At 41.0% G+C, this 16,637-nt stretch overlaps 1 protein-coding gene across 3 annotated transcripts in view; it reads left to right on the top strand.

The window, feature by feature from the left end:
• Positions 1 to 1,687: 1,687 nt before the first annotated feature.
• SLC9A7 (solute carrier family 9, subfamily A (NHE7, cation proton antiporter 7), member 7) overlaps positions 1,688 to 16,637 on the top strand; it is a 74,595-nt gene continuing 59,645 nt past the window's right edge. Inside the window, exons 1-4 of one of the 3 annotated variants that reach the window (XM_008581407.1) lie at positions 1,688 to 1,887; positions 4,151 to 4,228; positions 10,435 to 10,511; positions 13,526 to 13,638. In XM_008581407.1, the coding sequence (XP_008579629.1) occupies positions 1,876 to 1,887; positions 4,151 to 4,228; positions 10,435 to 10,511; positions 13,526 to 13,638 (280 nt within the window). In that variant the 5' untranslated portion in view covers positions 1,688 to 1,875. The remainder of the gene's footprint in view (positions 1,888 to 4,150; positions 4,229 to 10,434; positions 10,512 to 13,525; positions 13,639 to 16,637) is intronic. The other 2 variants (XM_008581409.1, XM_008581408.1) reach the window with 2 other exon arrangements.

Raw genomic sequence — 16,637 nt, forward strand, 5'->3', positions numbered from 1 at the left:
TCAGTGTAGGTACCCCACAACCTCAGTTACCAGCACAGACACCCAGAAAACACCACCCTGCAAGGTAGCAAAGAGACTGCCAGCTGTGAGAAGCCTGCTCCCGAAGCTGAGCAGGGCAGGGCTGAGCAGATGCCAGCTGACCATCTCTACTGCCATCCAGGTTGTCATCAACAGGAAGAACTGAATGTGAATTCCAGCAATAAGACCTGAACAAAAGATTGGCACTGAAGACCTTAAGTGCCTGTTTTTTGCCCATTCACCAGACAACTAGAACCATATGCATTATGGGGCTTTTTATTATTTTTCCCTAAAGACATCTTTTTTTGGTAATGACAAACATGTTTTTAAAAAACGTTTGGTTTTTCTCATATACTTTTAGTGATTTTAAAATTATTTCATATCTGATCAGGTTGAGATTATTAAGAACCTTATTTTTAATTTGTAATAAAACTTTACAACTTGATTTTTTCACAAAAGTCAATGAACTGCAAGTATCTGTTAATACAGGTCTATAATAAGGATGATGATAATGCAATACAGACACAGATTCTGGCTGAAACAACTGTATTTTTCTAGATTTAATGTCTTATTTGCTGTTCAGTGATGTCTCATGAGTTCTCATATGTCTTGATGATGAGAGAAATGGAACATTATATATACATAGAGCATAGTAAGCATTGTTCTTTCTTTTTCTCGTGTCACTTTACCCATTAGTAGCAAAATGAGATGGGGGAGCATTTTACGATTCTATTTTTTAATATTGCTAGGAAAGAACTGAATTTAGAGAGAAGTCTGAAATATTCCTCCTAAGAGAGAATTGTAGAAAGTGTCTGGTAGTGATTTATTGATTTATTTTTTCACATTTTAGGTACTTTTACTTGGGAACATCTGACTCCTCAGGACCAGGAGAGCAACACTCCGTCCTCATTCACAGAAGTGAATGCTTATACACAATTTTGCCACTTTCATTTTCCCTACTGGAAAAGCCTTACTAAGAAGGGAATGAGCTTAAAGGCTTTCAGCTGATTAGCTTAGCTGTATCATAGCCTCAGCCCCAAAAGGCCAGCTCTGCAGCCCCTGAATCATGACTGCTCAAATTGAGCTGCAGTGTTTAGCTTTCCAAGGGGTATAATTACTTTCTCATGATACCCAGTGCTTGAAATGACCTAAACCAAAGCATCTCTTCCCCCCCGCCCCCTTCCTCTGGTATATGGCAAAGTAAGTTGTATTTATAGCAACTAGAAATTCCAGTGGCCTGGTGCTTGCTGGCAGAAGGCAGCAGCACCGGCTTGAGGGATGCTGCTGGGGAAGGCAGAGAGCTCAGCAGTTACACTTTGTGCTGTCCTGGGCAGAAAAAACTGTGCTGCTCATCATCCCATCTTCCTTCACCAAAAGCCTGAGAAACGAGACATGATTAGGTGTTAAAAGTGCTCGGAGTGCCATGGTGGTGCTAAAGGTACTCTGCCACTTTGTCCTCCTGGTGGCTGAAGGACTTAAGTCACACCAGAATAGATGGATGCTTAACCCTTCTCAAGGACTGTGCAGTTGCTCCTAAAATACACACACTATACCTTGTTTCTAAGATTACTTCTGTGTTTCTTAGTTGTTGGAAATCAGCTGTGCCATTAATTCCACACTCTCTTTATCCTTCCCCAGGCCTGATGGTGTTTTTTCCACTCTGTTTCAGGGCTCATCGTTGGGGTGATCCTGAGGTATGGCACCCCTGCCACCAGTGGCCGTGACAAGTCACTCAGCTGCACTCAGGAAGACAGGGCCTTCAGCACCTTGTTAGTGAATGTCAGTGGGAAGTTCTTCGAATACACCCTGAAGGGAGAAATCAGCCCTGGCAAAGTCAACAGTGTAGAGCAGAATGACATGCTGCGGAAGGTGAGCTGGGGACACTCAGCCATCCTTGTCCTGTCATGGTTGTTGCTCAGGCTTGTCGGGATCCATAGCTGATGTGGGCCACTGATTGTGTGGTGGGTTTGTATGTCCCTGCTCAGCCCATGTCTCTAACCACCATCTCTTCCTTGCTATGCCTCTTATCCTTGCTCTGGTTTAGGGATGAGATTGTTTCTTCCTTAAAATAAGATTGTTTTCTTTCTTAAAATAAGATCAGTTTTCCTTTTAGCTTATTTATTCAGTATTCACAAGTATAATTCTTAGTTCTTCATGGTTCTTTTACCATGTTCTGCAAATATTTGAGTGCTCACTCTCATTGGTGATTGATAGCAAGGGCTTAATGAATCTTCAGGGGAAGAAGAAGGTCTTGTTGTTCTAGAATTTGAGTCCAAGCATTGTTTCTCATTTGATGTTGAGATAGCAAAAATCCTCTACAAGGAAAAGGATTATGTATCTCCTCATGTGGGTGATTTCCAGGATAAGCAAGAGATCTGTATTAATTGACATACATTCCATTACCTTAGAGACCAAGGCTTACAGCAGGAATGCTTCTTTACACTGATCTGGGAGGTCCACGTTGTGGGGAGCCCGTTTGAATATAGAACACGTTTGATGTGTGTGAAGGCTTATATTTAAAGGCAGAGTGCAGAGTGTGCTCTGAAAATTAAATTATTATTGTTCTCAGAATCTACCCTAATCTTTAAGGAAAATTATTCTTGACCTGAAGCATTAAACATGACCATCTTCTCTGTGTCTCTAATGGCTGTGCTAGTGTGCTCTTTGCTGTTAGTACTTAAGAAAGCATGGGATTTCCATAAACGTAAAATTAAGTGCAACTGAGAAGGATACCCAGTGTAAATATCGCACTAAGGGCTATTTTGAAATGGCAGTTTGAGTTCTTCATGTTGGATAGGATAAGGGGGAAAGGGGGAATGATACCAACCCATTTTCATCTTTTAGATCATAATAGAAGATGAAGCTGACTTTTGCTCTCTTATTTTTAGAAAAATGTTTATTCAAATCCCTTTTGTTTAAAATTCTGCCACCCAAAGCAAAGGTGGGAGAACAAATAAAGCTGAGATTATTGTTGCTAGTTGAGGGGAGAAGAGGCTTGTTGAGGCAGCTTGGGTGACATGGAAAGCATTGGACTGGGTGTCAGAAAACCCTCGTGCTAGTTCGTACATTACTGGGTTTGATGACCTCAGGCAAGTCCCACTCTCTTTGGGCCCAGTGTCCACATATTGGTAGGCGTTGTCCAAGGCTCCTTCTCATTCTGACATTCCCTGCTTTCCAGACTACCCTTTAGGAAGAAGATGAATAAAGCATAATTAGGAGGAACCATTCTATTTCTAATAGGCTGATTAACATCTCCAATTTCTAAATAAAAAGCTAATATTTAATAATTAGAATGAAGATTTGATTAATTGAAACAAAATTCAATTAATCTACCAACATGAAAAATTCTTTAAAAAGGTTAGCATGTTTGTAGAATGCCTAATTCTTTTCTGGATCCAATAAGACTTTGCTGCCTAAAGTTTGAGTGATTTCTCTGTATCAAACCTACAGGATCCTGTGAGAGGATCCAGGAAGTTAATTAAGAATCATGACAGCATCTTTGATTACAGTTGAGTCTTTGTAAAGGTGTGATAAAAATTAAGATGTTTTGGGCTGGCCCGGTGGCGCACTTGGTAGAGTGCGGTGCTTGGGAGCGCGGCGGCACTCTCTCCGAGGATTCGGATCCCATATAGAGACCGGTCCGCTCACTGGTTGAGCACGGTGCGGGTGTGACACCAAGGGTTGCGATCCCGAGGGTTGCGATCCCGTTGCCGGTCCTGGTACGGGCGTGACACTGAGGGTTGCGATCCCGTTACCGGTCACGAAAAAAGACAAAAAAAAAAGGAAAAAAAAAAATTAAGATGTTTTTATTTTTTGTTGAAAAACACTGGCCAGAGTTTAATATCTGTGAGTTCTCAAAATTGCATTGAACTGTCTTGTCTTAATATGTATTAAAACAGCACACCAAGATTGTTAATCAGAGTGCTTTGGTGGAGAGAACATGCTAGTTCACACAGGAGTTGTGGCTTCTCTTTCGGGATGAGTTCATGAACATCATGAGTTCAGTAACATTTATGTTACTTGCTCTAAATATTCAAACTTTAGTCAGTGGCTTCAAATATTAAGCAAATATTATAACACCAGTTAGTTGGTGTTAAACTAAAAATTGACTTTTTGCTCTTTAAACTTTTAGGTAACATTTGATCCAGAGGTGTTTTTCAACATTCTGCTGCCTCCAATTATTTTCCATGCTGGATACAGTTTAAAAAAGGTAAGAGGTTTTTGTCAGTATTTCTTAAAGCATGTGAATCTCTGTGTTAATTTACCTGCATAATGTTCTAGTTTTTTCCATCTTAATGTTGCTTATTACTGTGTTTTGTACCTACTCTGAGACTATAGTTGACTCATCATCAGTGATTCATTTTTGTTTTAAAATCTGGAACTCTCGGGCTGAGCCTGTGGCACACTCGGGAGAGTGCGGCGCTGGGAGCACAGCGGCGCTCCCGCCACGGGTTCGGATGCTATATAGGGATGGCCGGTGCGCTCACTGGCTGAGCGTGGTGCGGCCGGTCTCAAAAAAAAAAAAAATCTGGAACTCTCATACCTTGCCAGTGGGATGTAAAGTGGTACAGCCACTCTAGAAAATAAGTTGGCAGTTCCTTATAAAACTAAAGTTGAAATTTCCATATGACTTAGCAATTTTACTCCTGAGAATTTATCCCAGAGAAATGAAAACTTATGTTCACACAAAAACCTACATTGATTGTTCATTCAAACTTTATTTGTAAATAGACAAAAACTGGAAACTATGAAAATGTTCTGCAATAGGTGAAAGGTTAAACTGTGGTACATGCATACTGTGGAGCACTACTCAGCACTAAAAAGGAACAAACTACTGATACACACAGCAACCTGGATAGATCTCAAAGGAATTACTCTGAGTTAAAAAAATCCAATCTCAAAAGGTTACATACCATATGATCTCATTTATATAGCATTCTAGATATGACAAAATTATAGGGATGGAGAGCAAATTAGCAGTTGCCAGGGGTTAGGGGTGGTGGCAAGGTGGAGGCAGGGGTGACTACAAGGGGTAGCACAAGGGACATCTTTGCGGTGATGAAACAGTTTTGTATCTTGATTGTGGTGGTGGTTATGCAGATCGACACATGCAGTAAAATGACATCGAACTATGCACACACACACATTGTACCAATGTCAGTTTCATGGTTTAAATATTGTACTACAGTTACATAAGATATAACAAATGGGGAAACTGGGAGATTACAAGACATCTCTGTATTATCTTTGCAACTTCTGTGAATCTATAATTATTCCAAAATAAAAAGTTTTAAAGAACCTAACTATTCTTATTATTGAGGGTCATTGTGTTCCACAGCAAGGTTGGACCTAAGCCTTTAGTTATTTAAAATACATAATACGTTTACAAATAGTGTGGGTGGCTCCCTCCCTCTCCCGTTGTGGGGATATTGTGTGAAAATTAGCCTCCAAAAAGGCCTCCCTCAGATAACAGTCATGGAGCTTGTTTCAGCTCTTTCTGAGTAAGGACCAAAGGAAATCTTTTCAGTGAGTCTAGAAAAGAGAGATCTTGGCTGACAGTGAAACTCAACAACTTCCTTAGGATCTAGAGAATGGCTTTCAAATTGATAAACTCCAGCTAGATCAATTGAGAAAAAAAGAGGAAAGAAACAAATTGAAAAGAGAGGACATCATTATAGACCCTTCAGACATTAAAAGAATAATAAGGGAATACTATGAATAATTTTGTGCCAGTAAATTTGACAACTCAAGTGAAATGTATAAATTCCTTGACACAAATTACAAAACTGACCCGAGAAGAGACAGAAAACTTGAACTGCCCTATATTAATTAAAGAAATTGAGTTTATAATGAACAACCTTCTCATAAGTCCAGATGGCTTCACTGGTGAATTAGATCAAGCATTTAAGGAAGAAATAATACCAATCCTACTAATTCTTTCAGAAAATAGATCAGGGAACACTTTCCAACTCATTTTATGAGAGGGTGCCTGCCCATCAGACAGTTCTTCTGTCAAAGCCACTCTGCATTTTCCAGAAGGTTTTTAAACTATTTCTTTCTTTCTTTTTTTTTTTTTTGTCCTTTTTGAGACTGGCTGCACCGCGCTCAGCCAGTGAGTGCTGTGAGCGCACCGGTCATCCCTATATAGGATCCGAACCCGCGGCGGGAGCGCTGCTGCACGCTCCCAGCGCCGCACTCTCCCGAGTGCACCACGGGCTCGGCCCTAAACTATTTCTGACCAACATAAATATAGTTATAGTTTATGGAACATTTGCTGTGTATTAGGAACTTTACATATATTCTTTGTTTTTGTTTTTACACATATTCTTTCTTATCCTCAAGAAACCCTGTAAGGAGGTGATGGTGGTTGGAGATCAGTTTATACGCACTTCTCCCCTAGGTTTCCAGTTCATGGATAAGCAGACACAAGGAATTAATTCATGATTAAATGACCAATTTATGATCCAAAGTCCCTGGTAGATACATGTTGGAGTATGTAGCATAGCCCTTAGTAATGGGACACCTTACAACCTACCTCATGAATTGGAGACAGATGCCCTTTAGCCACCAGGTCAGTCACAGTCACAAGTAGGGAGGCCAAAATGGAGAGATCGTAGAAATTCCTCGGTCTGCCGAAGGCTGCCTCTTTTTGCCCACAGCATGGAGACTAGAGGAGCAAGAACAATTTCCTGCCTTGCACAAGAGGGTCAAGACTACAAGTCAGGGTCAAGCCAGTTTCCCCTTTCAGAGATCAGGTGACCCCACCTGACTGTGTCACCTTCAGGGCAGGAGGAGAAGGGGAGAAGAATGCAGTATAGGTCACCTCTCCATAATGGATTCTTGAGGAGCAGGAGTCTGTTTCTGCACACCAGCCCGACACACATCTGCACTCACACAATGTGTAGAGAGTGTCCTACATTTCACTGATGGTGAAACCGAACTCAGAATGATTAATGATGCGTGTGAGGTTATGTAGATGGTGCAGGACTGAGTCAAGGTTACACCCTCTCTTGACTCCAGGGCCCAGGGTCATTCCTCTGTGCTACACTGCCTCTGGGTTTAGGTTTTCTGGGGGAAAGAATCCTTTTCTTGACTAATCTGTAGGGCTGCCAAAATCTTCTGAGTCTGTACGTCATCTATTGACACGTTAATAGATAGGAGATGGTTATTATAGGTATAATAATGTTAGTCTTTATCTAAATGGAGAGTTTGGAAACTCTTCTTCAGATCAAATGGGTGGTGGTATTTTAAATAACTAATCTTAATGTATAATTAAAGTCATAGTTGCTTTAAAATGAAACCAAATTGTGGGTTGTGAAAGCCACTCTCATGGTTGAAAAACACCTTAGTTTTTGCAGAACCTTCCCTTTATCAGCCCCGTTTTCTCAAAAGAAAAAGCAAGTAATAGCCTTGCTAATTCCCAATTTAAGTTGTTTTTGAAATGCTAGTCTTTCAGGTGATGGACTATTGCTTTAGTCTCTTTCCTTTTCAAGTAGTCCTTATAAAGGCACTTAAATAGTTGGTTCTTAATATGGTTGCCGTCTCTGATTAAACCTGTTGTCATTAAATGTGTAATAGATAGTTTACCATGTAACCGATGGTATATAAACAGATAACCTTCAGACTCTTTGACCTGTGTATATACAGTTATCATGCAGACGTGGGCCTTTTTTATGACTTGGAAAAAGTTACCACCATTGGAATTAGCTTTGATTTTGTGCTCATGGCTTGCTTACAGGGCACTGGCAGGGAAAGAATTCACCTACAGAAGCCTTCGTTAGTGAACTCCCCCACCCCCACCCCCACACGTTAAAAATTGTCAGTGGGAAATGGGAGAGGATAGAGTTTCCCAAAGAGTAGGAGTGTAAGGCTTAGGATGGTACAGCTAGGAGTTGGGATGTCAGGTGGATTTTCACCAAAAGCAAACCTTCTCACCCTGTTCTCTCTTAGGTTTAGATTCTGGAAGGCGTTACTGGGGCATGCCATAGGCTCCTTTGGTCTCTTCTTGCCATTCTATAACTGAGAGGGAAGAGTAGGGGAGACTTGAATCAGTCATGGCTATATTGTGGCCAAATGAGAATAGGATGAAAGACCTAGGATTTCACTGGATGCCTGCTGTCCTTTGTTTCCCCAAGGGAAGTGGTGGGAATTGTGGAGCTGGCTAGCAAGGCAGCTTGTGCAGTGACAGCGCAGTGCTCTGGCAGCAGGAGACTGCCTTACCAGTTCTGGGGCTGCAGTTTGGTGGGCGTGTGACTTCAGGCAGCTCACATCATGCCTTTGAGCCTTAGATTTCCTTCATGTGAGATAGTCCGGATAACACCTTCAGGGTGGGTTCGTTGTGAGAATTGGATGGTCTAATATATGTGAAAGTACTTTATGAGCTATGAAGTATACATTTAGCACTAGATGTGATACACAGGTAAGTGGCATGTCTCTTCAAGGTGTGGTAAAATTTCAGTTCACATCAGCAGATATGAATGGAGGATGGGTAAGCTTGTGATTTTAGAATATATTATGAATGTATTTGGGTGGCAGATTTACATTCCTAATTTTTTGCTTTGGCTAATATTATGAATTTGAATTTATCTAATATATATTCAGACTAACCATGGGGATGGTTACCCAAAAGAAAGCTGAGTGGTGAGGGAAAGCACATCTGGAATTGAAATTTGTTCCTGGATACCTCGAGCATCATTGCTCTCATGCCTTGTCATTGGTGCACTCCTAGCACTCCCAACTTAAGTCCTTGATGGAGCTTTTAAAGGGTGGTGGGATCACAGTTGTTGATTTTTGTTTTGAAATATAATCTATTTCAAAACATGGTGTATAACTGCATTATCTTAAGAAAAAGACTGGCCAGTGATTGAAGAGGCAAACATAATGTGTCTGTGACGTGTACAGACAGCACCCTCTTTTGGTGACTGTGGGCATGGCAGCCCTCTAAGGGTTTTGTTCTAAGCAGTGGCTTAGGCACACTGGGCATTCCTTGACACCTTGTTGGCAGCCTTGGAGAGGGACAAGCACCAGGGAAGGCCAAAGCCAAGGACTCAGACCCTCTGTCTGGGATGCAGGCCAGAGGACGCCTGCAGCCCTTTGGGCATGCTTCATGGAGGCTGCCTGATCCTGCCTGGGCTCTTCTTCCTGTCTTCCCCTGGTGTTGCTTCAACAGGCATGCTGAGGCTCTCCTGCCTTCTAAAAATTTTTAGATAAAATGTTCCTGGCCCTTGTGTGACTGGGCATTTGGAGGGTTTTGTTTGTTTTTGTTAAATAGTTCTGATTGTCAAATGAGAATAGCTTATGCCTTGAGGAGTAAGAACTATGGTTCAGGATTACAAGAACAGGCACTGTCAGAATATCCCATAGGCCTAATGACTTGTAAGAAGTAAATCCTTTCTCTCTGTGTGTGTTTTGTGTTTATATTTTTTAAGGTAACCAACGAATATGCTTAAGCATTGAGAGGATTGTAGTTTTGCCACCTTTTTCTGAATAATTGCTATAACTTGTCCATCTTAAGTGGAAATACACGTTTCTCATTTCTCCACATCCATCTCTATTGTCCCTCTTTCCCAGGCTCCACAGATTAGTCCAGATGAATGTAAGGAGACACCTCAGGTCCCATGAGCTGATATAGTCAGCCTGCCATATCCTTGGGTTTTGCATTTGTGGATCCAACCAACCGCTGATCAAAAATACTGAATATGTACAGACTTTGTTTCTTGTTATTATTTCCTATACAGTACTGTGTAACAACTCTTTACATAGCATTTACATTGTAATGTACTATAAGTAATCTAGAGATGATTTAAAGTATACGAGAGGATGTGCATAGGTTCTATGCAAGTACTACGCCATTTCATATCAGGGACTTGAGCATTCATGGAGTTTGGTGTCCATGGGGGTCCTGGAACCAATCCCCCACAGATACCGAGAGACAGTTGTATTTAGGACTCTGTTTTCTGATATCAAATTAAGCAGAAATCTCCTTAGATAGCACTTTCACACTTTGTTTTAAGCTTTTATCTACAATAATCCTCTAAGGTACCACCAGAACTACAAGTGACTAGCTGAATCACAGAGTAAAATGGTTCGGACTATATCTGTGAAAATGATTGGTCTACTTATACTCACACACACGCACACACACACACTTAATGTAATTTAATATAATCAGCCAGAGTAGTTTTGTCTGAAAATTTACTAAGCCCTTGCTTGCTTGCTCAATGATTGGCAGTATAGAGGATATTTTAAAACTATGAGGTTTAAGGCTAAGTAGCATTATTCAGGAGTAACTTCAGTTATTTGATGTGATGAAAGCAATAAAGTAGAGTTTCACTTTTTAGAGAACTTTTAATGTGTTTCTTTTGCTCACTGTCAAAAATCACATTGTGATTCCTATTTTTTGTTTGTTTTATTCAGAGACATTTTTTCAGAAATCTTGGGTCTATTCTGGCGTATGCCTTCTTGGGGACTGCTGTTTCCTGCTTCATTATTGGGTAAGTGCCGTATAACTAAATTAACAGAGTCCGGTATTTTGATGTTTGTGATGATGGCCGTTAGGATCAAGAGCTATACTGTCCAGTACAATAGCTATTAGCCACATGTAGCTATTTAAATTAAAATTAAGATTAACTAAAATGAGATAAAGTTATATCCAGTGCCCAGATCTTGGTTTCTAATATTATTCTCCAATAAAAAGAACCAGAGCCCCTTGCAAAAATGGCTGATTCTGGGACTGGGACAGGATCAAGATAAAAATAGAGCATCTTGTAATGCCCGAAACTAAGGAAGTACACAAAAGACAAACAGACAAACAAGATGTGGGACATGTCAAAGGTACACAAGAGCCAACTGGAAAGCCCCAATCCAGGCTTACGCCCCTGTTATGGCCAAAGCACCCCTAATGGCTGAAGAACAAAATAAATAACATTATATTGGATTATCACACAAAGTAGAAAATAAATATCCCTGAGTCCATACTAATATAAATAAATGATTGGATGAATAAATAAATGGGGGAGAAGAGACAAATTTCCTGTGCAGAATTTCAAATACTTTATGTATAGTCCACCCCACTTTGAATGTGGGCTGTACAGTGACTTGGAAAGTGACTTCCTTCCAAAGAGTATAGTACAGAAAGGAGGAGAAAAGAGTAGCTTTACAGTGGAAAAACCTTGCAAATCCTACCTCAACCAGATGATCAAGGTCACCATCAATAGTGGTAAGTCATATTGACAGTATGTACTCCTGATATGATGTGATAAGAAGGGCAGTTTACCTCTCTGATCTCCCACCCCAGAATATCTCAGTGTTACCATGAGAAAAAATCAGACAAATCCCAAATGAAGGCATTCTACAAAATATCTGACCGGTGCTTCTCAAAACTGCCAAGGCCATCATAAATAAACAATGTCTCAAAATGTCACAGCCAAGAGCAGACTAAAGAGATTTGATGACTAAATGTCATGTGGCATCCTGGATGGAATCCTGGAGCAGAATAGGGACAATTAGTTACAAACTAAGAAAATCTGAATAAAGTAAGGAATTTAGTTAATTTTTTAAAATTAGCTGGAAACCCGGAGATAAAGGCAGGGGCTTTTAGGCTATCAAAAAAGGAGGGGCTTGGACTTTATCCTTTACGAGATGACAAACCATTGAAGAGTGACAGGTTACATAACCGGCACTGGTGACGATGGGAAGCAAGATGGGAAAAGGCTGCCAGAGAGAAGTCAGTTGCCCAGGTCTACGATTGTGGTGGAAGGAAATGAAGAGGAAGGTCTAGTTCAGGGGATGTTTAAAAGGTAAATGACAGAAGCCTTTGCTAAGTAACAAAGGGCAAATCTAATCTGTATCATCGAGTTACTGTGAGCTGAAATTGAACTGGTTAAGTGTCTGCAACAGTGCCTGGCACACAGTGGGCAAGCATTAAGTTGTAGCTATTTCTTCTCAAAAGGATTGCATTCTGCAAATGGTTCTTTTGCTGCTGGCTTAGCCAGTCCACTGTTCTAGACATCCAGGACACAAAGGCGGGCAATGACATGCTCCTTATGATCAAGAATGTCATTATTAGAGTGTTGGCTGTAGGGTACAGTGAGTCAGTTCCATGGTTATTTTTACCCCCTAATCCCTGCAGCTGCTGCCACTACACAGATACACACACCCTTGTGACTCATACTAGGCCTTTTTTTTTTTTTCCTTTTTGTCTTTTTTACTGACCGGTAACGGGATCGCAACCTTCGGTGTCGCGCCCGTACCGGGGACCGGCAACGGGATCGCAACCCTCAGTGTTGCTCCTGCACCGCGCTCAGCCAGTGAGCGGGAACCGGTCTCCACATGGGATCCGAACCCTCGGCGGGAAGCGTCGCCGCGCTCTCGGACACAAAGGCGGGCAATGACATGCTCCTTATGATCAAGAATGTCATTATTAGAGTGTTGGCTGTAGGGTACAGTGAGTCAGTTCCATGGTTATTTTTACCCCCTAATCCCTGCAGCTGCTGCCACTACACAGATACACACACCCTTGTGACTCATACTAGGCCTTTTTTTTTTTTTCCTTTTTGTCTTTTTTACTGACCGGTAACGGGATCGCAACCTTCGGTGTCGCGCCCGTACCGGGGACCGGCAACGGGATCGCAACCCTCAGTGTTGCTCCTGCACCGCGCTCAGCCAGTGAGCGGGAACCGGTCTCCACATGGGATCCGAACCCTCAGCGGGAAGCGTCGCCGCGCTCTCAAGCGGCACACTCTCCAGTGCGCCACCGGGCCGGCCCATACTAGGCCTTTTAACACTCCTCATTCCTCCCAATTTGTAGGCTGTCCTGTAGGAAATGTGCTCTGGCCAGGATGAAAAACTTAACTTGGTGGTCCGTCTTGGACCATGTCACATTCTGCACAGCACAAGGAGGGCAACTGCTGGCCTGCAAAGAGTGAGAGGCCAGATACGTTGCTGGGTACAGTGATGTTCTAATAGGACATTTAGAGAGGTTTGCTTCTTTCCACTTCTTTGGAATAATTCTTGGCAAAGAAGGCAACAATAGGTCAATCACTTGAATTTTTGTGACCAACCCATTTTTTTCTCTCCACCATCATCCAGTCCACTCATTTCTATGACTTTAAATGCACTGTCTTAAAATCCTGTGAGTTTTGTGGCAATTTGTTACATGTTTTTTGGGTTCTATCTCTTTCCTTCCCCTCCTTCACCTGGTTGCTTAAGATTCCTTGACTTTGTTACTAATAAAAGATTATACTTCATAGCTGCTGTAGTTGTTAATGAGCACAACTTTTAAAAATAAAATGTTCAGATGTTTCAGCAAGATGATACTAACTGCAGACCATTACTTGGTGCTGAAGTCCTACTCACCCATGTTCCTGGTAAGTGTCCAACCATAGCAGCTGTCTGTTGTTCCATAAATCGCCCCTAACGCACACTATTCTAGTACTACTCTACTTGCATGTTTGCTGGTTACTCAAAATTTTTTTCTCCTGACATAGTTTACCTTACTGTCTTACAGAAATCTCATGTATGGCGTGGTGAAGCTCATGAAGGTTGTGGGACAGCTCTCGGATAAATTTTACTACACGGATTGTCTCTTTTTTGGAGCAATTATCTCTGCCACTGACCCAGGTATTTGTATATTTGGCTTTTTTGTTATGATACTCCATAGTTTAGACCTTAAAAAGTTCAGAGCAATTATTAACTTTTGTTGCAGTAGGAAGGCTGTAATATTAACAAGGAATGGTGGGGAAAGTGATCAGTAGGTGAGTCTAATAGACTTAGATGGCTTTTCTAAGAATGGCATGCATGGCTCTTTTTACTATGGTAAAAAATGAACAACATAAAATTTGCCATCTTAACCATTTCTCAGTGTACAGTTATATAGTATTAAGTATATTCACATTATTGTGCAACCAATCCCTAGAACTTTTTCCTCTTGCAAAACTGAATCTCTGCACCTTCTACTTTCTATCTCTATGAACTTGACTACTCTGGGTACCTCATATAAATGGAATCATATAGTATTTGTCCTTTTGTGACTGGCTTATATCACTTAGCTTCATGTCTTCATGGTTCATCCATATATTGCAGCATGTGTCATGTCATAATTCCCTTCCTTTTAAGGCTGAATAGTATTCCACTGTATGTATAAACCACATTTTGTTTATCCATTCATTAGTCGATGGATGCGTGGGTTGCTTCCACCTGTATTTCTCTTTTGCCTTTCATTTTAGAATGACTAATTTGGTCATAAGTTTTATACTTAGACAGTTTTCTTTCTTTGTGTTGTGCTTTTTGCCTTCTTTTAGGAAACATATCATTTGGTTTAAATAATTACCCTTTCTTAGTGGAAATATACATAAGTACCTGTAGTGAATGTAATTTAATTTGTAAACTCCTTTTGTGCAATGTTCCTGTGTGACTGCACACCATGATGTGGTTTCCTATTCATAAATCTCTTATTTTTCAAGTGTCTAACCAATTCTTACAAGTGGAATTATTACATTCCCCTCCTCCCCTGCAGCTCAAAAACAAACAAAAAAGTTCTCTTCAAGTTGCAACCTATAATTAAATCAGTTTGCATTAAGCATAGCTATTCCTTTCTCTAATGTCAATTATTGAGAATACATCTTAGGCAAAGAATTTATGGAGAAAGAGCTGGTCCTGTCCTAACAGTGGAGATGGAAACGTCTTCTCAGTGTCTACAATGCCCTCTAACATTCTAGACAGCAATAACCTTAAAGATACTAAGATTTCCCACTTGGCCACGTCTCCTGGAGGTCCTCTAGATCAGCACTATCCTACAGATCTTTCTGCGAAGTCAGAAATGTTCTGTAATTTGCCCAGTCCATTGTGATAGCCAGTAGTAACATGTGACTGTTGAGCACTTGAGAATGTGGGATAGCACAACTGAACAACTGATTTAAAATTTTTGTTTAATGTTAAGTAATTTAAACTAAATAGTCACATATAGCTAGTGGCTACTACATTGGGCAGTACAGCTCTAGACAGTTGTGTGGTTCTGAAGAATCTCAGTGTTCCAGAAAACATTGACTTCTCTTATCCCCGTGTTTTATTACAAACACCCTAAATAAATTAGTATTGAAGACGGGTGATTGAGGTACCCTGGTTGGTGAAGAGGAGGTGGGATGTGGAGTCTCCAGCCTCTAGTTGAGTTCTAGCCCTGCCAGTCACCAATCAGGTGGCCTAGGCACACTTTATCCCCTCCCATGAGTTTCCTCAGCTATAAAGTAGGAATAATGGTACCTATTTCCTACGGCTATTATGAAGATTAAATGAAACAGCACATGTAAAGCACTGAGCATAGTATCTGCTAATTATGTTGGTCTCTATCCACATCTGACTTCGGCAGAGATTTCCCTTTTTTCTTCATTTAAAAATAAATAAATAAAAGATCAACACTTAACCCAATCATGTTTCTAAAGAGCACTCTGAAAAGCAGCTGTATTATTTTAATACTATACAGTCTGTGCTATCTCTGGATGTGTGTCTATTGAAAAATAGATTCTTTGGGGCCGGCCCGGTGGCGCACTGGATAAGTGCGCCGCTTGGGAAGCGCGGCGGCGCTCCCGCCCGAGGGTTCGGATCCCACATACAGACCGGTTCCCGCTCACTGGCTGAGCGAGGCGCGGGAGCAACACCGAGGGTTGCGATCCCATTGCCGGTCCCCGGTCCGGTACGGGGGCAACACTGAGGGTTGCGATCCATTGCCGGACACGGAAAAAGACAAAAAAAGACAAAAAAAAAAAAAGAAAAATAGATTCTTTATAAGTCTGAAAATGGTTTTCAGTCTGTCTGAAAATATATTACTAACTGCACTCATCTATAACTTTATTACTAACTTCTTACTAGTACTACTACCAAGTAAAAGGAGGTTAGTGTAACATAAAGATTATTGATATTGTTTTCTGGGCTATTAGTGTTGCTTTATTTAGTTAGATAGAAGCACCTGCTTTTCCAGATTATCTTCGTAATTGTTTACTTCCCTTTAATGTGTCTATGCTATGGCAGAAAATAGTGGAAGACATTACCATTCAACACCATTTTTATTTGACCTGTGAAGATTGTCACAGTAAGAGTTTTCTATAAATGAAAGTTCTAGAAAATTGAAAGTTTAAACTTATTAAACCTCAGGTCATTAACTTTAGCTGCTTTTTTAATGGAAATCTTTCTGAAATGTAGAATTAGTGTTTTACCAGTCTCCTAAAAATCTGTTGTTTGAAAACTTGGGTCATAAAAGACCCATAAAAACTTAAGTACAGAGTTAAAGGGTACCACAAGACCAGATTGACTTCTAGTGCCTGGTGCATCAGACAAAAATTCTGGCTCTGGGATGTGGAGTGGTACTGACTGGTAAGAAAGAATGAGATCCTTGTCCCTGATTGCTGTATGTGGCTTGAGACGCCAGTCTTTGATCTTCTCAGTGAAGGTGACACAGTACGTGTGGGGTAGTGTAGGCTGCTTTGTGACCCAGAGGCCTCTCCATTCTGCGGATACATGTCACGGGTGCCTGTAGATGGATCCACAGTTAAAGAAAGAAATGTAAGTTTCTACCCCATAGTGCCTTCCAAGGCAGATACCAGAGAAAGCGAATGCTATTCCTTCCT

The sequence above is a fragment of the Galeopterus variegatus genome, unplaced genomic scaffold (genome assembly GCF_000696425.1).
Source record: "Galeopterus variegatus unplaced genomic scaffold, G_variegatus-3.0.2 Scaffold2348, whole genome shotgun sequence".
In the NCBI taxonomy this organism is placed as follows: Eukaryota; Metazoa; Chordata; class Mammalia; order Dermoptera; family Cynocephalidae; genus Galeopterus; species Galeopterus variegatus.